Genomic DNA, 26,924 nt, shown 5'->3' with positions numbered 1-26,924 from the left:
ATGAAATCGAGGCCACAGTCAGAATAACTATGATCTTACTGAATGGCGTAAGGGTTGAGGGGTGGAATGATCTATTCACACTCATAATTTTTGAGTTCTTATGAGAGGGGTAGAACACAAATTATTTCTATTATTTCAGCATAATTTGAGAGAAAGATCAGAGAAAACAATGTGAAGTGATAGATTTGAAAAGTACGTATACATACAGTACAGCATTGTGGGCCGAAGAGTCCATTTCTGTACTGTACTGTTCTATGTTCTAGACATGTGGATGTATAAATTAGAAGCCAGAACAGGCCTCTCAAGCCATTATGTTTGTAATCTCTAGCTTTACTTATTAGCTTACTTTTAGGTTTGTACTCTTCATCCCTTCCTACCGTAGTTTGTTTATCACATCCTATATTCATATCTTTCTCTCTTTCTTTGTCTCTATTTTGTGATTTACCACATCTTTCCAAAGCTTATCCCTGACCACAACTATTTAGTTTAAAACCTCCCCTATTTACCTAGTTACACAGCTCACTAGAACACTGGCCCCAGCATGGTTCAACAATGGACTGTCCCATTACTCCAACACGACTTTCCCCAAAACTGGTGTCAGTGCCCCTTGCACCAGAATGCCCTTCCACTGTGCCAGTCTTTCGGCTACATTTTCATTTCTCTAATCTTATTTGCCCTATTGCACCTTGCTGAGGTCATAATCCAGAGATCTTTGAAGTTTTGATTCTTAAGTTAGTGACTAGCATTTCATACCAATGATGCTGCATTCCATTCCTTGTCAGGCCTGTTTATTTGGTAACTACATAGAACTCAACAACTGGATCCTTCCCTTCTCACTGTAAGTTGTTTGTCAAACCTTAGCTGATGTCCCAAACTGCTTTCTGGCTCTTGCCGTTTGTGGCAGAGAACAGTGGCACTCCCCTCACTATAGTGTGCACCAGTAACAATAAATTTGTTTTGCTGCTCCTACTATAATATTTTCAGTTAGTTCATACCCCTGCAGCACTAACTCCTATTCAGACAAGCTGAAAGAACCTGTTGGACAATTGCAAAGGCTGTGGCTCCTGCTGTCTTGTCCTCTGGTATCTTTTACCTGCTTCAACTTCAGCCACACTCCCCCGTTCTGGGACAAAATTTCAAGGAAACAGCCACACTCCTGGATATATCACACAATCACAACTCAGCCTTAAGTGCAATGACTCTGAGCCTCCTTGAGATGCCATCGTTTACTTTGGTCACACTAACATCGAAAAGCTCTTACTTGCTATGGTCAAGACACATCACCTGTCCTGCATTCCCTAATGTTTTCAATAAATTATTTTATTCAATTATTTTTTAAGAACTTTAATATATTTATATATATGTGTGTGTGTATATATATATATATATATATATATTTAATTAATTATAATTTAATTTAATTATTATCATTATAATTAAGATTTAATTATATATATATATATAATCAAGTTCCATTGCTATTTTAAACTTTTGGAATAGAACCAATACATGTCAGGTGAAACTGTTGGAAAAGGCAAAGGATCACTCCCTTTCCCTCTTCACCTAGCACCCCTACTCACACAACTCTCAGCATGCTCTTCAAAGTCATATTTTGTCACTTTGTGAATAAATTTGTAAGATTTAACCTATGTTGTAATTTTTAGTCTTGATAATTCATGTGTTATTTTTTATTAGTGTCCTATGATGAGACAACACTCCAAATTTTATGTGCTACCACCAGTGCCTTCTAGGAATACATTTCTCCAGGGCTTGTGTGGTAGAGAATAACCTCCCTCTTGTCTAACTAGAAGGGTCCCTTGTAGTAAGCAAGATATAGTTTTTTTTAAATTGTTGTCCCTGTGTTTTTGTGCTACTTCTTACAGTTTCATGTTGGTATACCTTTAAAAGACACAGTATGTCAGTACACCATTAAGACACATGCTTATGTTATTATCACTGCATCATAGTAAAGTGACCTGAGGACATAAAGGTCTCATCTCAGCTTGGGTCACCCGAAGTATGACACCCTGATGGAAGCATGCCACACTTTGTAACTGAAAGCTTCATTTCAGTTGTGTGCTTGATAATGTAATATCAAGACCCTTCAGAACAACATTTTGGCATGGCTTTGTAATTAGATACTCATTTGTAGATGCTTTTTGACTGTGCTGTATGCAACAGGGATGAATGAAGGGTGATTGATTAAGGGATGATGGTAGTAATGACTAGAATGTACAACAGAGAGCCTTGTGATTGCTGCTTAGCTGGACAATCAAACGTTAAAAAGATTTGTTTCCTGTCATAAACACTTGCTGTTTTTCCAACTGGGCCTAACAGGACAAGGCCTGAAACTATTTAGCTTTAAGAAGACCTTGGAACTAGTGGGAGAAAGTCACAAGATGGGTAGTGGAAATAATTAATTAGTTCCCTGGCAACTACCCCAGACGAGAGGGGTTAGATAAATGCATGTGTCACCATTCACTGACATTCCGAGGCATGAGTTATACTTCACACTATAAATATCCGGAGCTTGAGATGGTCAGAGTAATCATCAAGGAAGAATGGTCTGGTCAACTACTGAAGATGTGAAAAAGGCTTAGCAGGTCAATCATCCAAGGATGAACTTTTGCACACGGGAAGTCCAATTGATGGTCTTAATAAGTATACTTGTAGTGAACATATATATTCATTAAAGAAGCTTGATTACATCACATGCTTGTTGTTTACCCAGGGTAAAACCAGAACCTGAACAGTGTACTGCAGGCAAGGAAAGGGCTCCAGAAGTGCCAACAACATGGGGACAACTGCTAATGCTGACCATGTAATATACCCCTGGTCTGAGGTATGTCATTAAGTTACTGACATTCAGATAATAATTCATCTCTAACTCATTCTGATTATCCAACATGTTGTGTTGACTGTATATACGTCACTTTATACGAAGATAAACTTTCGGTGAGAATGGTGATGAACATCTCTAGCCTGTTAATGTGTACACACATTTTGGGAAAGACTGTGAGGTAAACTGGATGGAATGTGACAGCTGCAGCAGCTCATGTCAGATTGACTGGTTGATAGGTTGTTTAATGTTGGAGGGAATCAGGAGCTGTGAGCTGTGTGCGATGCCGAATTCATCTTTGTGCAGATTAGTTCCCTTTTGGGGTGGGAGGGTCAAAGATTCAAAACAACAAAGTCACTTAAAAACAAGATATTTCCTAATAACTGAGTGATATTACGAGAGAAGCAATTATTGCAATATTAATATGCAAATATTTAATTTGCTTGTGTGCTTCCATTATGATGTATGCAGGAACCAGCTTATCTTACTTCCACAGTAAGTGGATTAAGAGCTAAATATGAAAGCAGCTCATGTAATCCAGTAAAATGTACCACTGTAGTGGATAGTTTGGCATTTAATATTAGATTGCCATTGATAATGGGAGTACTTCACATCTGTGATTGATAGTATTCTCTCAGTATAAAATTGCCTATAGTCAGAAGCCATTTGTTTTGGTAGTTCTGCATCTCCGAGCATAGCATTTCTGGTTCTGAATCAGCCTAACCTTTTATACAAAATCTTTCAGCTATCCAGAAAAAACATAAGTTATCTGGATAAATAATTTGGACAGTGAGGGGGAAATAAAAATTGCATTATGTCCCTGGAGACATCTTGCTGTTCTATCATCTCCATAACCTTGTCTACATATTTCATACTCTTAACATTATTTTATATCTTAAACTGGCCAGATTAATTCATGTTAATTGTTTCACTGCTGAAGTGTTTATAAATCATTTACTGACATAAATTTCTTCAAATTAAGAGATAATATATAATGCTTTTCTAAACCGATTTGCATAGAACTGTATTTAACAGGATTCATTCCCCAAGCTGGTGTGTTTTTGCTCGGTGACACCATGGTTAATTATCGCACAACTCCCTCCCATAGCACGAACACCACACAGTAGCGATGAAACATTTGCACAAAATCATCATCTTGGCGAACGAATCCATGACTTCATCCACAACCCAAGCACCCATTCTCAAGATCTGTATTTAAAGTACTTTAAGAAAGACTATTATACACCTCCTTAGCCCAACATGATCAGAATATAGATTAGATTCCCTACAGTATAGAAACAGGATATTTGGCCCAACAAGTCCATACTGACCCTCCGATGAGTAACTCACCCAGACCCATTCCCCTACCCTATATTTACCCCTGACTAATGTACTTAATACTATGGTCAATCTGGCATAGCCAATTCACCTAACGTGCACATCTTTGGATTGTGGGAGGAAACTGGAGCACCCAGTGGAAACCCACGCAGACATGGGGAGAATGTGCAAACACCACACAGTCACCCGAGGTGGGAATCAAACTCGAGTCCCTGACTCTATGAGGCAGCAGTGCTAACCATTGAGTCACCGTAATGCCCATAGCCACCGTGCTGCCCATGGCCACCATGCTGCTCATACTAATATACTTTAGTAACATTAAGATACTGAGGGTACTAGATAGCTGAAGATGAGAAATTCTGGGGAAAAAAAGTCAGCAGTAGTTTTGGAGAGAGAAGTAAAGTTAAGGTTGATGATTGATTTGAGCAAAATGCTTGACTATTAGTATCAATGGGTGGAATTTATTATGATTTTTCATGACGTGGGCAATGGTGAGAAATGTGGCAGAATCACTCAAGAAGTCTGGAGAGGACTTTCTCAATATTATATAATACCTGGGCAGCGTGGTGGCACAGTGGTTCGCACCACTGTCTCACAGGGACCCAGGTTGGATTCCAGCCTCAGGTGACTGTCTGTATGGAGATTGCACATTCTCATCATGTCTGCATAGGTTTTCTCTGGGTGCTCCAGTTTCCAACCACGGTCCAAAGATGTGCAGGTTAGGTCAATTGGCCATGCTAAATTGTCTGCAGTGTCCAGGGATGTGTAGGTTAGGTGGATGAGCCATAGGAAATGCAGAGTTACAGGGATAGAATAAATGGGTGCTGGGTCTGGGTGGGATGTTGTAGGATGTTCGGTGCAGACTAGATCGACTGAATGGCCTGTTTCTGCACTGTAGAGATTCTATGATTAGAAGCAACGCACTGCATCTCTTCTGTATCTGCTGTGCAGCAGAGTGAGTTTCTCAGAGGGTAGCACAAATTGCCAGTTATTGGGTATTCGAGATTGTTAAATGACTTTATTAAAGCCACAACTTGACTCATTAATATTAAGCCGTCTACCTTACCAAATGCACTGAACAAATGAGATGCTGAGAATTCTTGACATGCGAGACAGAGCAGTTACCTGGTAACTTCAACTTATTACCAGCTGTGAAAAGTCTCCATGTTGTTCAGCACTGAATAGCGTGTCAGGGCACAATCCTCATGGGTCCTCTCCATTAAAAGGATATAGCAAACACAGACCTGCATTGCAGAGTGCACCAGCAACTAATATTGAAAGGCTGCTGAAAGGGCACTTTATGTGCAGGGACAGGCACCCAGCTCATACGTTGTAACAGATGACATTGCAGGACACTTCTTTGCTCCATGAGCAATGGTTCACTTAATGATTATCTGCATACTCATAACACCCAGGTCTTATCTTAAATGCCATACCTGGTATTTGATTTATTATTGTCACATCTATCTAGGTACAGTGAAAAGTTTTGTTTTGTGTGCAGTACAAGCAGATCATACCATACAAAGTGCATTAGGGTATTAAAACGGAGTGAGGAGTACAATGTTACAGCAACAGAGGTGCACAGAGCAAGATCAAGATTAAAATTAAAATTTGAGACATCCATTCAGAAGTCTGATAACAACAGGGAAGAAATTGTTCTTTAATCTGTTGGTACTTGTGTTTAAGCGTTTTGTCTTTTACCTGATGGATGATATTGCAACCGGAGTGGGAGGGGTCTTCGATTATGAAGGCTGCCTTCCCAAGGCAGTGGGAAATATAGATGGAGTCAATGGATGAAAGGTTGGCTTGCATGATAGACTGAAATGTGTTCACAACTCTCTGTAGTTTCATATGGTCCTGGGCAGAGCAATTCCAGTATCAAGCCATGATGCATCCGGATAGAATGCTTTCAGCAGTGCATCGATAAAAATTGGCAAGAGTCTTTAAGGGCATGTCAAATTACCTTAACTTCCTGAGGAAATAGAGGCCCTGTGCTTTCCTGACCATCGCATCAATGTGAGTGCACAGGACGGATTGTTGGTGATCATCACTCCAAGGAATTTGATGCTCTTGACCATTTCTACCTCAGCTCCATTGAGGAGTGTGTCCTCCACTTTGCTTTCTGATCAGCTCTTTTGTTTGCCTGATTGTTATCTTTACACCATTCCACTAAGCATTCTGTCTCTTTCCTGTATTCTACCTCATCATTCTTTGAGGTACAGCCTAAGCGGTAGGGTCATTAGCGAACTTGTAGATGAAAATAGGATGAAATTTGGGCACAGAATCGTGAGTGTATAGGGAATATAGAAAGGGGCTGACTACACATGCTTGCGGGGCACCAGTGTTGAGGATTATCATGCAGGAGGTTTGGTTGCCTTTTCTCATTGATTGTAGTCTGTGGGTCAGGAAGTCGATATCTAGTTGCAGAGAATGGAGCAAAGACCTATGTCTTGGAGTTTGGAGATTAGTTTGGTTGGAATTATTGAAGGCAGAGCTATATTCAATAAATAGGACCCTGATTTAGATATCCTGTTATCCAGATGTTCTATCGATGAGTGTAGGGCCAGAAAGTGGTGTCTGCCATGGATTTGTTGCGATAGTAGGCAAATTACAAGGGATCAGGGCAGGCTGGGAGTCTAGAACTGATATGAGCCATGAAGCACTTCATAATTGTGGAGGTGAGAGCCAACAGTTAGTAGTCATTGAGGCATGCTGCATGACATTTCTTTGCTACTGGGATGATTATGATCTCCTTGAAGCAGGTGAACGCTAAGATCATAGGAAGGGGAGGTTAAAGATGTCAGCGAATACTTCTGCCATCTGGTACACAGAGTATCTGAGTGTATGGCCAGGACTCCACCTGGACAGTCGCTTTCTGTGGGTTCACTCTCAAAAAGGCCAACCTGACGCCTGCAGCAGAGACTGAGGGAACAAATGTATCGGAGGCTGTTGAGGGAGGTGACATTGTTTCACTGACCTTCTGTTCAAAGTGAGCGTAAAGTGCATTGAGTACATCAGGGAGTGATGTATTTTTGTCCATTATTCTCTTCTGCTTCACTTTGTAGCCCATTATGTTGTGTAGGCCTTTCCGCAAACGGCATGTGTCTGTATGGTTAGTTTAGATTCTAGCTTTGTCTGGTATTGCCTCTTGGTGTCTCTACTGGCCTTACAGAGGTCATACCAGAACTGCCTGCAAAGATCAGGGTTGTCTGACAGAAATGGCACACACCTGGACTTCAGTAGGCAGTGGATCTCCCGGTTCATCTGTGGTTTCTGGTTGGCGAACATTTGGATTGACTTCTTTGGCCCCACCCCCCATCACCAAACCATCATCTCTCAGACCATACAGAACCTCATCACCTCAGGACATCACCCACCCACAGCTTCCAACCTCATAGTCTGGGAACCCCGCACTGCCAGGTTCTACCTCCTTCCCAAGATCCACAAGCCTGACCACCCTGGCCGACCCATTGTCTCAGCCTGCTCCTGCCCCACTGAACTCATCTCTACCTACCTCGACACTGTCCTATCCCCCCTAGTCCAGGAGCTCCCCACATACATTCGAGACACCACCCATGCCCTCCACCTCCTCCAAGACTTCCGTTTCCCCGGCCCCCAACACCTCATCTTCACCATGGATATCCAATCCCTCTACACCTCCATCCGCCATGACCAGGGCCTCCAAGCCCTCCATTTTTTCCTCTCCCGACGTCCCCAACAGTACTCTTCCACCAACACACTCATTCGTTTGGCCAAACTGGTCCTCACCCTTAACAATTTCTCCTTCGAATCCTCCCATTTCCTCCAGACCAAAGGGGTAGCCATGGGCACACGTATGGGCCCCAGCTATGCCTGTCTCTTTGTTGGCTACGTAGAACAGTCAAGCTTCCGTAATTACGCCGGCATCATTCCCCACCTCTTCCTCTGCTACATTGATGACTACATTGGCGCACCTCGTGCTCCACGAGGAGGTTGAGCAATTCATCAACTTCACCAACACATTCCACCCTGACCTTAAATTTACCTGGACCATCTCTAATACCTCCCTCCCCTTCCTGGACCTCTCCATCTCCATTAACGATGACCGACTTGACACTGACATTTTTTACAAACCCACCGACTCCCACAGCTACCTGGATTACACCTCTTCCTGCCCTACCTCTTGCAAAAATGCCATCCCATATTCCCAATTCCTCCGCCTCCACCGTATCTGCTCCCAGGAGGACCAGTTCCATCATAGAACACACCAGATGGCCTCCTTCTTTAGAGACCACAATTTCCCTTCCCACATGGTTAAAGATGCCCTCCAACGCATCTCGTCCACATCCCGCACCTTCGCCCTCAAACCACACCCCTCCAACCGTAACAAGGACAGAACGCCCCTGGTGCTCACCTTCCACCCTACCAACCTTCACAGAAACCAAATCATCCGCCGACATTTCTGCCACCACCAAAAAGACCCCACCACCAGGGATATATTTCTCTCCCCACCCCTTTCCGCCTTCCGCAAAGACCGTTCCCTCCGTGACTACCTGGTCAGGTCCACGCTCCCCAACAAACCACTGTCCCGTCCTGGCACCTTCCCCTGCCACTGCAAGAATTGTAAAACCTGCGCCCACACCTCCTCCCTCACCTCCATCCAAGGCCCTAAAGGAGCCTTCCACATCCATCAAAGTTTTACCTGCACATCCAATAATATCATTTATTGTATCCGTTGCTCCTGATGCGGTCTCCTCTACACTGGGGAGACTGGACGCCTCCTAGCAGAGCGCTTTAGGGAACATCTCCGAGACACCCGCACCAATCAACCAAACCGCCCCGTGGCCCAACATTTCAACTCCCCCTCCCACTCTGCCGAGGACATGGAGGTCCTGGGCCTCCTTCACCGCCGCTCCCTCACCACCCAACGCCTGGAGGAAGAACACCTCCTCTTCCGCCTCGGAACACTTCAACCCCAGGGCATCAATGTGGACTTCAACAGTTTCCTCATTTCCCCTTCCCCCACCTCACCCTAGTTCCAAACTTCCAGCTCAGCACTGTCCCCATGACTTGTCCTACCTGCCTATTTTCTTTTCCATCTATCCACTCCATCCTCCTCCCTGACCTATCACCTTCATCCCCTCCCCCACTCACCTATTGTACTCTATGCTACTCTCTCCCCACCCCCACCCTCCTCTAGCTTATCTCTCCACACTTCAGGCTCTCTGCCCTTATTCCTGATGAAGGGCTTTTGCCCAAAACGCGATTTTACTGCTCCTCAGATGCTGCCTGAACTGCTGTGCTCTTCCAGCACCACTAATCCAGAATTCTTTGGTATATAGTCTTCTACACATTTGCTAATGAAGTTTGTAAAGGTAGTGGCATGCTCATTTAGGATGGCTGCTGAGTTCTTGAATAGGGACCAGTCAACTAATTCAAGCAGTCCCGTAGAAACTTTTCTGCTGCCTCTGACCAGTACTACTTTCTGTATTGAGTCCTCATGTTTTAATTTTTTTCTTGTAAGCCAGGAGGAGGAACACAGCATTGTGATCTCATTTTCCACTGTTCAAACAAGGTATGTATGGAGTGGCAGCAGTATTGACCGCCATTGGTTCTGGCTAAAGTGCCATGGTGCTGTCAGCACTGTCATATTGACATGCTCTTTTGTGCAGATACAGTCAGGGTGCTTGCAGTCTTTATCAATAGTGATCTCTCTGGGAGTGGGCAATAACATCTTGCTGTGTGACACACCAAATTGTCAATCTCTCACATACAGAATGTATCAACTACCTACATAGAAAATAATGGCCTTGGAAAGTGGGTGGGCAGGGCTAGTCTTCCATCCAGTTAGGGGTTTGGAGCTATCAGTGAGGGGCCCGAGTGCTGTTAGTCACCAGTAAAGCCTACACACAGTCCAGTGGCTCTGGGAGGGTATGGTCAGCGGATATGTCTGACAACAGACTGGGGAATGATCAATGGTCAGTCCTATGGGGCCATCACAGTCAGGTGAATTGTATATCATCAGTTGGGGAGCTGCAGGCACAAAGTCAGTTGAAGGTCTAATGCAAACAGATTGCTGGAGGTCCTTGTGTTGATCATTAGGGAGGGTGCAAGGGGAACCTGTAGGGGCAGCATGGGGATCACTGTCAAAAGGGGTGGGAAGTGGGAAAACAGAGCATGTTTGGAGGTGAGGACAAAGTGGGGGCTGGGGTGGTGAGAACTGGTGGAAATGGACTGTTGGGCATAGTACACGTTAAAAGGGGACATGGAGATCTGGGGGATATCTGGTGATCAGGTGGAGCTTAGTGCTGACTGTGTCTGCTGTGAGTTCCACTCTCTGGAATCATTTGCTGTTCTCCAGACTTTATGTGCAATTGGAAAATGCCTAGAACGGGCAGAGGCATTGTCAGTTCGATGGTCAAATGTGCAGGATCTACGTCTGCTGAATTCTCGGACAATGAAGAAAAATATTCATAAAATATACATTTGCAAACTCAGGCAGCCATCTTTATAGGTGTGTTTCTTTTTTCTAAATATATTGGCAAAGTTATTCAGCTTTTGTTTTGCAATTAGAGCATTGGCTTCCTCATGCTGGATATCCTTGTGGTTCATTGTTGCCTGCAATATCTATATGCTGTCCTCTGGTTTTGAGCTTTCTGTTGGATTTTCTGCAAATATTTCTTCTTGCACTCATTAGAAAAGGCATTGCCTATTGTTCTAATCAGAGTCGAATTGTCAATCAAACTGCAAACTCCTTTCCCATTAATATAAGTGCAGTGGAAATTCTTTTAATGAGTGAAAGAATGAAAGCCTCAACAAAACGTGACGATAATTTTCTTGAGTCTGTTCTTCCTCTCTCACAGCTGGATCCCTTTGGCCTAAAACAGGACTATTTCTGATGAGACCATCTTTCAGTTGTTCAAATATACAGGTAAAACCTTAAGATTTAGGAGCAAAAGTAAATCATTTGACCCACCAAATCTGCCCTGCAATTCAATGAGATTGTGCCTAATCTGATAATCCTCAACTCTGCCTTCATGGCTTATTCCCATAACCCCTGATTGCCTTAGAAATTCTCTCCATATCTGTGATCAACTTCGTGAACTTTCTCTGGATTGCCTCCAATCCCAGTTTCTCTTTCCTTAGGTAAGGAGATCAAAACTGTTTACAATATTCTTGGTATGATCTAATTAGTGCCCCTGTAGTTTTACCCATTCTTACCCATTGACATAAAGACTAGCCTTTGTTTTGCCTTCTCCTGCTGAAATTGTAATATAGCTTTTTGTGATTCATGGACACAGACTCCCAGATCTCTCTGCTTTCTGCTGTCTTTTTCCATTTAAATAATATTCAGCACATGTATTCTTCCTGCCAATGTGAACAATATCATAGCTTCCCACATTATATTGTATCTGCCAGTGTTTGCCCACTTGCTTAATCTATCTGTATCCCTCTGCAGTGCCATCCTCACGACTTGCCTTTCCTTGTACTTTTGTGTCATCTCAAACTTGATTATAATACATTCACTTTCCTTTTCTGAGTCAAAATATATTGCAAATAATTGTGGCCCCAGCATTGATCTCTGTGACACTCTACATGTTAGGCGTTGCCATCCTGGAAATGCTCACTTTTATCCTAGTTTTCTGTGATCTATTAGTTAGCCAATCATCTAGCCATGTTACTATACTACTCCCACACCATGGGTCCTTGACTTAGTGAGTTTCTTATTAAACACTTTCTGAAAATCCAAATAATATATCCAGAATCATGGGTGCCAGTCTTCAACCAATTTGATTCATGTGAAGATACTGGCAATAGTACTTAAGATGCTTGCTTCACAACTAGCTGCATTCTGAACTAGCTGTTCCAGTACAGCTATAACAGTGCCATCTGCCTAACTATATGTAAAATTGTCGTTAACTTCTGTACCTAAAAGGTGGGACAAATCCACCCCAGCCAATTACTGCCAATCAGTCTACTCAGTTATCAATGAAGTGGTGGAAGGGATTGTTGACAATGCAATCGATAGACACATGCAAACGAATAACCTGCTCATTGATGATCATTTTGGTTTCCACCAAGGCCAATCAGCTCCTGATCTCACTACAGTCCTTGTCCAAACATGGAAGAAATAATTTCTAGAGATGAGGCAAAAATGACTTCCCTTGACATCATGGCAACAATTGAGTGTTACATTAAGGAGACCTAGAAAAATTTGAATAAATGGGAAACAGAGGTACAGCATTCTACTGGTCAGAGTCATCCTAACACAAAAGATTGTTATGGTTGTTAGAGGTCCAGAATTTCAGTCCAAGGCAATCACTGCTAGAGTCCTTCTGGATCATCGCCAAGGCCCAACCAGTTTCATTTGCTTCATCAATGAGCTTCTCTCACCATGAAGTCAGAAGTGGAGATATTCACTGATGATTGCACAATGTCTTTCACTAGTTGTCACTCCTCAGATATTGAGGCACTCATATCCACATGCAACAGCCTTGAACAATATCAAGTCTTGGGCTGACAACTGGAAAGTAATACTGTCTGGACTTTAGAGTCATCGAATCCCTACAGTGTGGAAACAGGCCATTTGGCCTAACAAGCCCACACCAACCCTCTGAAGGGTAATCGACCCAGACCCATTCCCCTACCTTACATTTTCCCCTGACTAATGCACCCAACCTACACATCCCTGAACACTATGGGCAATTTAGCATGGCCAATTCATCTAACCTGCACATCTTTGGATTATGGGAGGAAACCAGATTTCCTGGAGGAAAACCATGCAGACACTAGGAGAATGTGCAAACTCCACACAGACAGTAACCCGAGACTGGAATTGAACCCGGATCCCTGGTGCTGTGAGGCAGCAGTGTTAACCACTGAGCCACCATGCCACCACTTGTGTGACATGAATGAGCATTTGTAACAAACATTGAATTAACACTATCAACATCCAAGTTGACCATAGACCATAAACTGAGCTGGATCAGCCATAAAAATGCAGAGGCTACAAGATCAGGTCAGGGACTAGGAACCCTGCAGTAAGTAACTTGCCTTCTGACTCCTGACAAAGTCTCCCCACCATCTACAAGAAATAAATCATGAGTGGGATGGAATATTCTCCATTTGTCTGGATTAGGGCAGCTGCAAAAACATTTAAGAAGCTTGACACCATTCAGGACAAAGCAGCCCACTTGATTAGCAGCCATACCTCACTCTAAATATTCATTCTCTTCACCACTGACTCACCATGCCAGCAGCATTTACTATCAACAAGATACACTGCACTTCCCAAAGCCATGACCCAAACTCTTAGGAGGACAAGCTGCCCTTCAAATTACTCACTACCTTTACTTGGAATAATATTACCTTTCACAGTTGTTGGGTCAAAATCCTGGAACTCTTTCTAAAGCGCTGTGAGTGTCCCCATACCCTAGGAACTACAGTGATTACAGGAGCTATAGCCACATTAATAAGAGACTTAAAGAACAATTAAAATGTTTTGAATAGAGGCAGTAATTGATATGGAAGGACATATTTATACCTACATGGCTGCAGTTTCTGTTAACCGGTACTTGGGACAGTGCTTGGTGTTCTACTATTCCCACAAACTGTGTGGCTCCTCAATTGTACAGGATCCAAAATATGACAGTCTTGGCTGCATTCTGAGCTGCATTCATTATCTTAGATATGTAGCCACCCAATTGTGCCTTGAAAGGAGGTGCAATGCTGATGGGTGATAACCTCACACTATTTCTGACCTCTGTGCTCCCTCTCCTTTTTACCTGTAAGTGCTATAGGCATTTCCTATCCACTGCTGAGTGTCCCTTTGGCTTCTTACCCCTTCAATTGGACTGGGGTGATGTCCAATGACAGCCATGACTACTCTCCCCTCTTTATATCCATCTCCCTTGATAATATGGGACAGAAAAATGCTGAAAACTTTATGCCCCCTTCAAAATTACATTACTACCCTCAAGTTCTTAACAAGCTTTTTAAATATTGTAATTGGCCTCAATGATGGAATGAGTGTGGGATACCTGTCCTGCCCTCCCCTCATCCAGGTCAACGCTGCAGTACTGGGAATGGCATCCTGAGATAGATAGTATCTTCAGCAAACCTGTCTCTATTCTTGATCTTGGGAGAACCCATAGCTAGAATTTTATGGCTAGTGGGGCAAAACCATTTTAATCCATAAAATTAGATGTGTACCAGCAGTGCCATCTACCCATGCTCCCCACCAACTTGTGAACAAATTAAAGCTACTAAATGGCCAATCAATGATTTAATACCATAGAATGTAAAGCCAGTGGCCTCTATAACACCACAGAGAGCTATCATTGTTCTGTTTCATTGTCCCAAGTCAGTGTGAAGGAGGCAACAACTCTGTAAAGCTCTTCTTTGTGAATAATAGCTTCCTGAAGCACTGCTGCTGGCTCAACTTCCATATAGTGGATATGGAATTCTCTGGAGATCTCTCTTTCTCCTCCCTTGCAAAGCTTTGTCTCTCCGACCCTCCCTTCCATGACTTGCACTTGCTGTAAAGCAAATGGTGCTGTAAAGCAAATGGTGCTGCAACAACAAAACTGCACCATTGAGTGAGCCTTTCCCCTCTTTCAGCAGTCAGCAGAAACCTCTAAATTGCTGCAACAGCTTGCCACAATGCTTCCAGAAGCTTTGCCTCAGCAAAAGTAAGTCAAAAGTACTTCGACTGCAACTTGTTTAGTGACCCTTTAAACATACTCAAAACAGCATCCATCAGACTGGACTTGAAGCATTGACTCTATTTTTCTCTTCACTGATGTTACTAGACCTGCTGAGTATCTCCAGCACTATCTGTTTTGTGTGTTCCATAGACTTCACTGCAATTTTGATTATTATTGAAGTGATTATCAAAAGCACTGTCTGTACATGCAATGACCAAATTTTGGCACCCTGGTGTTGCAACAGTTCATTCAGGTCACATTTATTCAAGATGTTTGGTCGGAATAAATCAGAAAACCATAAGCTTGAGTCTAACATCCGTGGTAGGGAAACTATTAGAAAAAATTTTGACAGACAGAATTAATCTCCAATTGGACAGGCAAGAATTAATCAAGGGTAGTCAGCGTGGCTCTGAGAGGGGGATCACATCGGACAAATTTGATTAAATCTTTTGTGGAGATGGTGGAGGTAGAAGAGGATAGTGCAATCGATATAGTCTACGTGGATTTTTGACAAGGTCTTGCATGACAGACTGGCTAAGAACCTTTGGGCTTCCAGGGCAATTTGACAAGTTTCATTCAAAATTGACTTCATGAGGTGGTGGTTGAAGGCTGTTTTTTATGACAGCAAGCCTGTGTCCAGAACTGTACCACAGACTTGCTGTTTGTCGTGCTTAATGATCCAATATGACTGTGAAGAAGTATGATCATTAAGTTCACAGAAGATATGAAAATTGGTGGTATGGTAAGCAACAAGGAGGAAAGAGTTTGACTACAGAATGATATTAGGCACGCTGGTCAGAGGAGTTAACAGTCAGAAATGGAATTTAAGTCAGAAAAATGTGAGGTGAAATATTTTGGGAGAACTAACAATTAAAGGGAGTACATGTAGAAACATAGTAAATTCGAGCAGAGCAGGCCATTCAACCCTTTGTACCATATTCAAGAACAGGAGAAATTTAAATGCAAGTCCACTACTTCCTGAATTGTTGTATATGTGGATGTTCTTCTAATGCAGGTGATTTCTTTTTCTCCTGAGAACCTTGTCATCAGGTTTTAGTCATCAGAAAATACTGCCTACAATTTAGAACTTTAGGTCTGTTAAGTTAGACTCACAAAAAAAAATCAAATGTTATTGAATTAATTCTCTATACATGTCTTTTTTACAGAAATATTTATAGTACATGCACTTTCTTTCTTTGCTAATGAACAGCCAGGTTAAACTGACCCAGTTTAATAAAATGGACTTTAGCTACTCATGCAGAAAAAAACTTGTGTAGATGTTCAGTGCCCTTTGAATCTCACTAAACCATTAAAAATGAACTCCACGTTGAATGCCCTTTAGTACTTGAACCAATTCATTTCTGTTGCATCAGACTCTCATATCCAGTTATTTGTTGACTAAGACATATTTGCAACATGACAGTATAACTTGCACATCATCTTATTTGGTCTATAACTTCTAAAAGAATTTTGAATGCACAGAAGAGTTGTACGTACTTCCTGTTTTTTGTATTTTTTACAATTTTGTTTTAAAGGATTGAACACGTGCAAATTTGCAGCGATCAACTTTGCGCAATAAAATCATCAGCATAAAGGTAAAGAAAACCAACTGGTTAAGAAGCAAGTTTTCACAGTTCACAAGTCTATAAAATATTAATTAGCAGGAAATATTGATGAGTGTTCCCACAATCCTCCTATGGAGTGTCTCTACCTTCTACATAATGTTTTCAACAAATGTAGAGAATGCCAATTAATTTATAAATCTCTTTCATTCTGAAGACAATACTACATCCAAAAATGGGTATTTTTGAAGCTATATTCCATACTTATCAGTTTTTCAGTCATATAACTTGATCTTACATTGATAATTATGTAATAATTCCAAATCTACAGCAATGTCACTTATTTGCACTCTGATTTAATACATTGAAATTTGTGCATTGATAGATTTCAGGGCTACCACCTTTTGGACCAGATCACCTGGATTCAAGTTCCTCCTGCTCTAGAGGTGTGCATTAAAATCTCTGAACAGGTTGATTAAAGTAAATAAAGTACAATTTCAAATATATAGTAGACTGTAACAAACAATTTATAATTATCTGGTGTCTTTTGGAAGGAAGAAGTGTTTTAAAAAGCATTTTATCTAAATGGTGAGAGATTGCTGAGCTCTGATAGGTAGAGGGATCTGAGTCCCCCAGTACATTAATTGCAAAAAAGACAAGAATGCAGATACAGTAAGTAACTGGGAAATTTAATAAAATATTTATTAATTCTCAGTGGCATTAAGTAGGGAAGTTATACTTTAGCTATGTGGGACACTGATGAGACCACATCTTGAGTATTGTATAGTTTTTCTATATTCATTCATGGGATGTGGGCATTACTGGATGGGTCAACATATATTATCCATCCCTAATTGCCCAGAGGGCAGTTAAACGTCACCCACATTATTGTGGGTCTGGGGTTACATGTAGGTCAGACCAGGTAAGGATGGCAGATTGTCTTCCCTAAAGAATATTCATGAACCAGATGGGTTTTTCCTGACAGTTGACAAAGGTTTTATCATCACAATTAAACACCTAGTTCTAGATATTCATCAAATTCAAATTCCACATGACTATGGTAGGATTTAAAACCTGGTTCTCAGAACATTACCTGAGTCCCCATATTAGTAGCCTAGCCACTAGACCATCACCTCCAATGTCACTCTATTTAAGGAAGCATGTAAATTTGATGGATGTAGATCAGAAAAGGTTTACCAGACTAGTACCTCTAATCAGTGGGCTATTTATGACTTTAACTACTCATGCAGTAAAGTAAGAATGTTAGGCTTGAATCTGCTGGAGTTTAGAAATGCAAGAGGTGAATTGATTGAAACATATAACAGACTGAGGGATCTTAACAGTGATGGTTTAGGAGAGATGTCTCCACTTATGGGAAAGTATAGAACTAAATGTCATCTTTTTTTTAAAAAAAGGCATTGACCATTTAATATAAGTGAGGTGAAAATTTTCTCAGTGGCATCAGTCTTTGGAAATCTGTTCCTCTCTTGCATACTAAATGGAATGATGATGAAGGAAGAGCTTTTGCTTGAAACATCGATTTTCCTGCTCCTCGGATGCTGCCTGACCTGCTGTGCTTTTCCAGCACCATTCTAATCTTGACTCTGATCTCCAGCATCTGCAGTCCTCACTTTCGCCTTGCATATACCCCACTCAACTATTACCATCAAGACAAAGATCGATCCTGATTAAATTAAGAGTATAGGAGGTCATGATAGGAGCAGCACCAGGTGCACCTAAAAGAAAACTTACAAAAAAGGACTCCTTGCGTGCTGAACAGCATAAGCAGCAAGTGATTGACAGAGCTAAGTGATCCCATAAACTATGGTTCAGACCTAATCTCTGCAGTCCTGCCACATGGAGTTGTGAATGGTGATGACCAATCAAACAACTCGCTGGAAGAAAAGGCCCCACAAATATTCCCATCCTCATTGGTGGGGGAAACCATTAGTGCAAAAGATAAGGCTGAAGCAATCACAACAATCTAAAGCCAGAAGTGGAGAGTGGATGATCCATTACAGCCTCCTCCAACATTCCCAGCATCACAGATGCCAGCCTTCAGCCAATTTGATTCACTTCATGTGATATCACAAAATGACTGGAGCTGCTGGAGATTGCAAAGGCTAAGGGCCCTGACAATATTTCAGCAATAGTACTGAAGACTTGTGCTCCAGAACTTGCCATACTTCTAACCATGCTGTTCCAATATAGCTACAACACATGGCATTTACCTGGAAATATGGATAAATTGTTCAGTTATGTCCTGTACACAAAGCAGGATAAATTCAACCAAGTCAATTAGCGCCCCATCAGATCATCAGTAAAGTAATGGAAGGTGTCATCAATATTGCTATCAAGCAGCACCTGTTGCTGCTGCTCAGTGATGTACAGTTAATGTTCTTCCAAGACCACTCCGCTCCTGACCCCATTCCAACCTTGTCAAATATGGACAAAAGAGCTGAATTCACAATGTGAGGATAGAATGATTGCCCTTGGCATCAAGGTCACATTCAACTGAATGTGATATCAAGGAACTGTAGCAAACCTAGAGTCAATGGGAATCAGATGAAAAATTCTTGGCTGGTTGGAGTCATACCTGGCACATTTGGAAGATGATTTTGGTTGCTGGGTCAGTCATCTCAGCTGTGGGACATCTCTTCAGGTGTTCCTCAGAGCAGTGCCCTAGGCTGAACCATCTCAGCTACTTCATCAATGACCTTCTCTCCATCATAAGGTTAGAACTAGGGATGTTCACTGATTGTACAATGTTCAGTACTATTGATTCAGGTACTGAAGTAGTTCAAATGCAGCAAGACCAAGACAATATTCAGGATTGGACTGAAAAGTGGCAAATAAAATTCCCACCATACAAAGGCCAGGCGATGACCATCTCCAATAAGAGACAATTTAACCATTGCTCCTTAATACTTAATTGCACCAAATCCTCAATTACCAACAATGTGGTGGTTATCATTAATTAATTAGAAGCTAAACTCGATAAGCCATATTCCCTCCATTACAGTATTGTGTCTACTGACAACACATGGACTGCAACAGTTTAAGAAGACAGCTCACCTTCTTCTCAGGGGCAATTAGGGGCAGACAATAAATGCTGGCCCAGCCAGCAAAACTCATGTCCCGTAAATGAATAAGAAATATATCTAAGTACAGGTGGTTACAAGAACAGATCAGAGACTAGGAAAAATGCAGTGAGTAGTTCATCTCCTGAATCATCCTGGGTGGCACAGTGGCTCAGTCGTTAGCCCTTTTGCCTAACAGCACCAGGGAGCCAGGTTCGATTTTAGCATTGGGTGACTGTGGAGTTTGCACCTTCTCTGTGTCAGCATGGGTTTGTTCCAGTTTCCTCCCACAGTTCAAAAATGTGCAGGTTAGGTGGATTGGTCATGGGAAATGCAGGGTTATAGGCTGTGGATTTGATGGGCCAAGTGGCCTGCTTTCACACTGTAGGAATCCCCAAAACCCTTCCAATCTACAAGGCTTAAGTGAGGAATGTGATGGAATACTCCTCATTTGCCAGGAAAATTGCAGTTTCAGCAACACTCTTGTCACCATCCTGACAAAAAAGCCTGCTTGCTTGGCATCACATTCACAAGCATACTGAATCTTCATTGTTAATGCTTAGTAACAGCAATGTGTATTACCTACAATATGCACAGCAGAAATTTGTCAAGGTTCTGTAGACATCATCTTCCAAACCTAAGAACATAGCTATCTACCATGACAAGGACAGCAGATACATGGGAACACCACCATCTGTACATTCCCCTCCAAGTCCTTCACCGTCCTGACCTGGAAATACATATCATCATTGCTTCAGACTTGCTGGGTCAAAATTGTGGAATTTTCTCTCTAATAGTGTTATGAGTGTACCTACACAAATTAAACTGTAGTCGTTCAAGAGTGTGCTCACCACCACCTTCTCAAGGGCAATTAGAAATACGCAAAAAATGCTGGCCCAGCCAGTGATACCCATATCTCATGTACAAATAAAAAAAATTCTGAAACAGCTGGTGGGCTTTACATAGTTTCAAGTTTTTAAAGGCCATTAGCTGGAAAAAAAAATCAATGCTGTTGAATACTGTAGGTTAATTTAGCCAGGTCAGATGTTCATGAGTTATGCCATTAATGATAACTCAGAAGCAATTCCCATGTCTCAGAGAATGAGCTGAAGAAGCAAATTTGACATGGAGTTTGCTGCTTACAGCAGAAACTCTCTCTCTTCTGTCTTCACAGCTGCTTTGCCTTCTGAACAAGTGCAAGTAAATGAAACAACAGACAAAATTTTCAGTTTCGAATTTGCACAGGAGCTCAATGTACACTTTGCACTATGAGCCCAAAAGGTCAACATGAGAATTGTAAACTGTATCTTTTTTCTATAACTCTTTTATGTTCTATTAGAATATCAATGTCAGTGTCAGTGTGCCCTATGTCTGTTTGCATTTATAACCTGTAAATGTTGAAAGAACTGCAATATTTTGCAACTAATATGACTCTGTCCATTGGGTGTTTTGGATAATTTACATTGGAAAACCAGTTGTAAGATTTACTTAAGAATTATTTCTCTAAAAGAAGAAAATCCTTCCCAAATTGAAAAAAATAATGCAAGATTTGGGAGAAAAAAAATCTTATCAATAATTTCACTAAGAATGTAATGGTAACAAATAAAGAACTAAAACATTTATAGAATTGCATGGCTTAACTTCGATCCAACAGAAATCTCTCCACAGTTGACTCTGACCTTACCAGTGACCATGACAGGTATTGTATTTGCTATTCTAAGAGCAGGCACCTGTATCCCAACACCTGTATCTTGATAGGCTTACTTTAGGTGCTCACATGTCACAGAAACCATGATCTACATATACTGTGGTGTGCGTGGTGTGAATTTGTCATACCGCCCACACAACCCACCTTAAAGAAATATGTTACTTTAATATTTAAAACTAAAAGCATAGCTCATTGAATGAAATGAGGTAATGGAAATAGGCTCATCTGGATCGTAAAACTTGTATAAAACCAAATATTGTCCTGTAAATTATTTAGAATTCAATGTTATTATGCTTTTTTGAGATTCATGTTATGTATCCAGTATAGGCCACCAACTAGGGCCCTATAGACATTTATTATAATAGATTTTGTACTACGTTAAGTAATCCAAACTTTTAAAAATGTTAGGAGATGATTTGGAGTCATGGAGTAATACAACATGGAAACAGACTCTTTGGGTCAACTCATCCATGCCGACCAGATATCCCAATCTGACCTAGTCCATTTTCCAGCATTTGGCCCATATCCCTCTAAACCCTCCCTATTCATATACCCATCCAGATGTCTTTTAAATGTCGTAATTGTACCAGTCTCCACCGCTTCCTCTGGCAGCTCATTCTTTACATGCGCCACTCTCTCTATGGAAAAAGCTGTCCCTCTGGTCCTTTTTAACTCTTTCCCCTCTCACCTTAAACCTATGCTTTCTAGTTTTGAACTCCCCACCCTGGAGAAAAAGACCTTGGCTATTCACCCTATCCATGTCCCTCATGGTTTTATAAACCTCTATAATTTTTGGATAAATTGTAAAATGTTTTCATTCTGATATCTATTCTGTTATATGTATTAAATCTAAATACAATTTTTGTTTGAAATTATGGGAAAAGAGAATGAACTACCATTTGTATAATGCCTTTCAATGTCATACATTTGAAGTGTGAATACTGTGGTAATGCTGCAGCCAATTTACACGCTGCAAGTTTACATTGATAGCAAGCAATGTGATAACAGCAGATAATCTGTTTAGTGACATAGGTTGACAAATACTTTCTTGTTGTCCTTCTAAATAGTGCCATGGGATCTTTTACGCTGACCCTTAAAAGACCAAATAGTTTAGTATCTCAGCTGAAAGGCAACATCAATGATAATGCAATACACCCTCATACCGTGTTGGAATGTCAACCTACGTTTTTATATTTAAGTTGCAACTTAAGAGGGGTGAGTGGTATCTGCAGATCTACAGCTTATAATTTCTTACATAGATACAGTTGTCTAGTTGGAAATAAAACCGACCAAATGAAATAGGGAAAAAAACTGATATTGACTTTGTTTAAGAGATTCATCTATTTGCAACAGAAAGGACAGCACTTATGAAAATAACTTTTGAAATGGAGCAGTACAGGAGTTCCTGTTCCAAGGCATCCTAAATGAGAAATGAGCTACTACTGTCTATTAAAATCCTATGTGCACTGATTCATATGTTTTGGGATTCCTTTGGTGACATGCGCTATAATGTATTGGCAACCTGCGACATAGAGCTATCCATATGTTAACTGCATTGCTGAAATAGGGACATCGAAGTCTTCCTGCAGGATAATGGTTACCCAGATTAGGCTTTGTATACCCTGGAATGTTAAGGAATTTCAAAGGTTTGAACAATGGGTGAAGCTAGCAGTTATTACTATGTAGTCGCAACACTAACAGGATGTAAACATTAAGCCAAAAAGATTTTCTGCCTATCACAACAGGAGGTGGTGACCTAGTGACAAAGGGATTAATCCAGAGCTCGAGTCTAATGTTCTGAGGACATGAGTTTGAATCTCCCCATTGCAGAGATTTGAATTCATTAAAATTTGGAATTAAAAGCTAGTCCAATTGTGACCATATAATCACTATCAATTGTCATAAAAAACCACCTCATTCTTTAATGTCCATTTAGGAAGGAAGTCTGCCATCCTTACCTGGCCTACATGTGATACCAGGACCATAGCAATGTGACTCACCCTTAATACTGGCCAGTGATGTCAACATTGAAGTTTTTAAAAACTCTCATAAGTAATAACATTATATGAGCTGTTGTGATGCTGGTTAAGTAGGCCATATGCTCCAAAGACTGGTAGATCATGTCAAATTGCATGTTCCTTCAGCTGTTTATAGCAAACAAGATACTGTCCATACCCAAGCAGTTTGCAATTGCGAAGCTCACAACAGTGTTCAACATTAGATGTGATTCTGCAAATGGCAACACTTCTGAAATAATTCTGTGTGTGAACAATTGTGCTGACAACCAAGTTGAATCATCAGTTGGGCTTGTAACGTGATGCCCTTGCATGTACCAGAAGCTACATGTATTAATACAAAATGCCCAATTCTTTGTAGAGAGAAAGAACTTGTAATCACATTGTGTTGCTTCAACTCAGTAAAATAGGAGGCAACTTTTCCTCTAGCTTATTTCTCATGTCAATGCCTTGATTATTGTCAACTGCCTAGTTTAAAATTTAATGCCTAGCAGTTAGTTGTCTCAGTCATTAACTGGTGCATTCTTCCACCAATTTGTCAACTAAGTAATGTTCTCTTTTCATACACTGTAAATGTTGTTTCCCCTTTTTATATTAGTATTTCTCATGAAATGTCCTGATGAGCGCAAGATGAAAAACTTGACAAAATGTGTCCTTTTTTTCAGCAATGTACTAGTGCTCTACCACCAAATAAATATGTATAAAATTTAATTTGTTGTCCTAGCACACAGAGGACTATGGAAAGCATTTAATATTTTGCACAAGGCCTGACTGTATCATATCAGAGACACTTCTTTTTAAAATTTTATTTATTCTTTTTATTATTTGACATTTTATTATCTATATTTCCACAGACAAGACTTCTGAGTGTGAAAACTTGGGAGTCGCCAACATATATTAGTGAACTTTGACTTGGTTCAAGTGCAATACCTCTTGTGTTATAGGTTGTGCAATGTTGTCAATGTCAATGTGTTCTGTTTACTGGATTTGAGAGTGAAGTTATCGATCGTTTGTCTTTTATTGCTGGTCACATGTAATAGTTATTCATCTATCATTAAATCATTTAATTTTAATAATGATCACAATTACTCATATATTGCTCTCAAGATTGCAAATTAATTTTCTCAAATATTTTGAAAGAGCATCAACAGTCATGAATAAGAAAGATACTATGAAATATGTCAGTGTATGATTAGTAATTAAAACAGGTTATTAATTTATCTGATAAATGATAACTGTCTGCCTATAGGTATTTACTTTTTCATTAAAAAAGCACACAGAAGATATAGCCAAATAGATTAACTCAAAACTCACCTCAGTACAATAACTATCACACTGCTAACTTAATTGCTGACCAGGTTAAGGCTGTGTGCTCAAAACAATAGATTCTTGAAATTAAGGCAACTGGGATTTTTTTAAGTGGCTATGGTGTCAGCCTAATTGCAAAGCAGTTGTGACTTCTGAAAATGCAATTCAAATAAGGCTAACAACAAATAAAAGATAGAGAAATTAACAGAAAAGTTCACATTGATTTTGAAAGAATGAGATTGCACAACAGAAGACGTGTGGTTGAACATATTGGCCACAGGCCAATGGTGTATTAAGGTAACAAAATTAAAGAATAGAATGGAACAACGCATATTGAGAAATCGAGCTTGAGAAGGTGTCACTGGCTTTAGTACAAATCTGTATTACAGATACATCTGGAAGCGACAACTTTGACCATTTGAGACAATAGTAGAAACTTATGATTGGAGATTTTAAAATAAAATGCAAACAGTTATAATAACACCAATGACTGCAGCAGAGATTTAATCACTTCATCTTATCCTGACAGGAATCGATTTAGCTGCAAACCTTTTTCTGGCAAAGTAAGAGACGGCTTAAGATGTAGGACATGAGAAAATATGTAACATTACTGTAAATCATTTATTTTTTTTTTGCTTTTTGAGACCTGATCAGGCAGACTTTACAACAGACTGATAAATCAAAAGCAATAAACCTCTTGCTTACCTTTGCAATTGAGTTCAGGTAATAACAGATGTAGGCAGCACCGAAACCTAAAACAAGAGACAAACCTACCCCTGAACCTGGCAGATTGATTTTGACCTGATTTTCTAAATACACTCTCAGATCTCTGGTCAATATGTTCACATTATGTCTCAGATCGATCATTGCTGTGCTACTGGTTACAAATAAAGACCAGTCACTTGCACTGCTCATCAGAAACAGAGGCTGTAATGCTAGATTTTTGCGTCCTTCAGCCCAACCCTCATACACCAGCACAATCTTCTTCTGCTTCTATTTATAGGTTTAAGGCATCTACTCAGCCATTTAAATGCCACCTACTGGAGAGATAGCATCACACGTTACATTCCTTCCTCACTTATCCAAACTACATATTTTTTTTGTATAGAATCTCTACATTGTGGAAATAGGCTAATAAGCTCAACAAGTCCAACTGACCCTCCAAAGAGATTTCAAGTCAGACCCAACCTCCCCACCCTCTAACCCTGCATTTCTCATGGTCAATCCATCTATCCTGCACATCCCTGGACATTATGGGTAATGTAGCATGGCCAATCCATTTAACCTGCACATCTTCGGACTGTGGGAAGAAACCAGAGTACCTGGAAGAAACCCATGCTGGCACGGGAGAACTGACAGTCGCCCGAGATGGAATCAAACCTGGGTCCCTGGCGCTATGTGGCAGCAGTGCTAACCACTGAGCCACCATGGTGCCTCATTAAGAGCTTGTTTTATTCCCAGGCTTGAGGACAATATTAGTTTCGTTACTAATGAATGATTAAATCACTGCTCACTGAAACAAGTATGAATTAAATTCTTTCGGAGAAATGACTAAAGTATACATACAACAGAATAAAGTAGGTGTTGCACTTTGCAGCTTACTCTACATAGCAAGCAATGCTGAAAAGGAGTAAAGAACCTTTAGGAGCTTGATGTTTAATTTTTTATCATATCTAATTTTGGAGATTATGCCGTAAATTAAACTGAGAGCTCATCTTGAAAAGAGCCACAAGTGATCACGCTGCATGTTCATTGGATTTCCAATATTCTGCACAACCACAGTCAGCTTCAGTATTAATCAGCCAGTCTAGGAACATCAGGACAGAGGAACATGTTTAGGTTATTTGTCATTTGAGTCTGTTCCACCAATGAATGAGTTTATAGTTGATCTGTAACTTAACTCCGTACACTTGCCTTTCTCCCATGCTGGAAAGACTGAAGCCACTGATTTTGGTCCCCACTTCATACTCCATTTACTTGCTACTGACTCTAACCTTCTTCCAAGCAATGGGATCAGAAATTAAGCCAATCTGTTTGTAATGAAAGTGATCCCATGATAAGCTTATCACCTCGTTTCTAGGGGGTCAAAATGATTTTGATGTGAATATAGGAGGTATGGTTAAGAAGCTTGCACATGACACCAAAATTGGTGGTATAGTGGACAGCAAAGAAGGTTATCTCAGCGTACAACTGGACCTTGATCAGATGGGCCGATGGGCTGAGGAGTGGCAGGTGGAATTTAATCCAGATAAATGCAAAGTGCTACATTTTGGTAGGGTAATATATGTATACTTAATGATAAGGTCCTGGGGCATGTTGCCAAACAAAAAGACCTTGGCTTGCAGGTTCATACCTTCTTGAAAGTGGAATCACAGGTAGACAGGATAGT

General features: G+C 40.7%; 1 protein-coding gene across 2 annotated transcripts in view; it reads right to left on the bottom strand.

Annotated features, from left to right (window-relative positions):
- abhd3 (abhydrolase domain containing 3, phospholipase) overlaps positions 1–25,495 on the bottom strand; it is a 101,611-nt gene extending 76,116 nt beyond the window's left edge. For both annotated transcript variants that reach the window (XM_072570398.1, XM_072570399.1), the window contains exon 1: positions 25,241–25,495. In XM_072570398.1, the coding sequence (XP_072426499.1) occupies positions 25,241–25,450 (210 nt within the window). In that variant the 5' untranslated portion in view covers positions 25,451–25,495. The remainder of the gene's footprint in view (positions 1–25,240) is intronic.
- Positions 25,496–26,924: the final 1,429 nt, after the last annotated feature.

Source organism: Chiloscyllium punctatum, chromosome 5 (assembly GCF_047496795.1).
Source record: "Chiloscyllium punctatum isolate Juve2018m chromosome 5, sChiPun1.3, whole genome shotgun sequence".
Classification (NCBI taxonomy): Eukaryota; Metazoa; Chordata; class Chondrichthyes; order Orectolobiformes; family Hemiscylliidae; genus Chiloscyllium; species Chiloscyllium punctatum.
The sequence above is the reverse complement of the archived record's forward strand: the minus strand, read 5'-3'. Positions and strand labels throughout refer to the sequence as shown.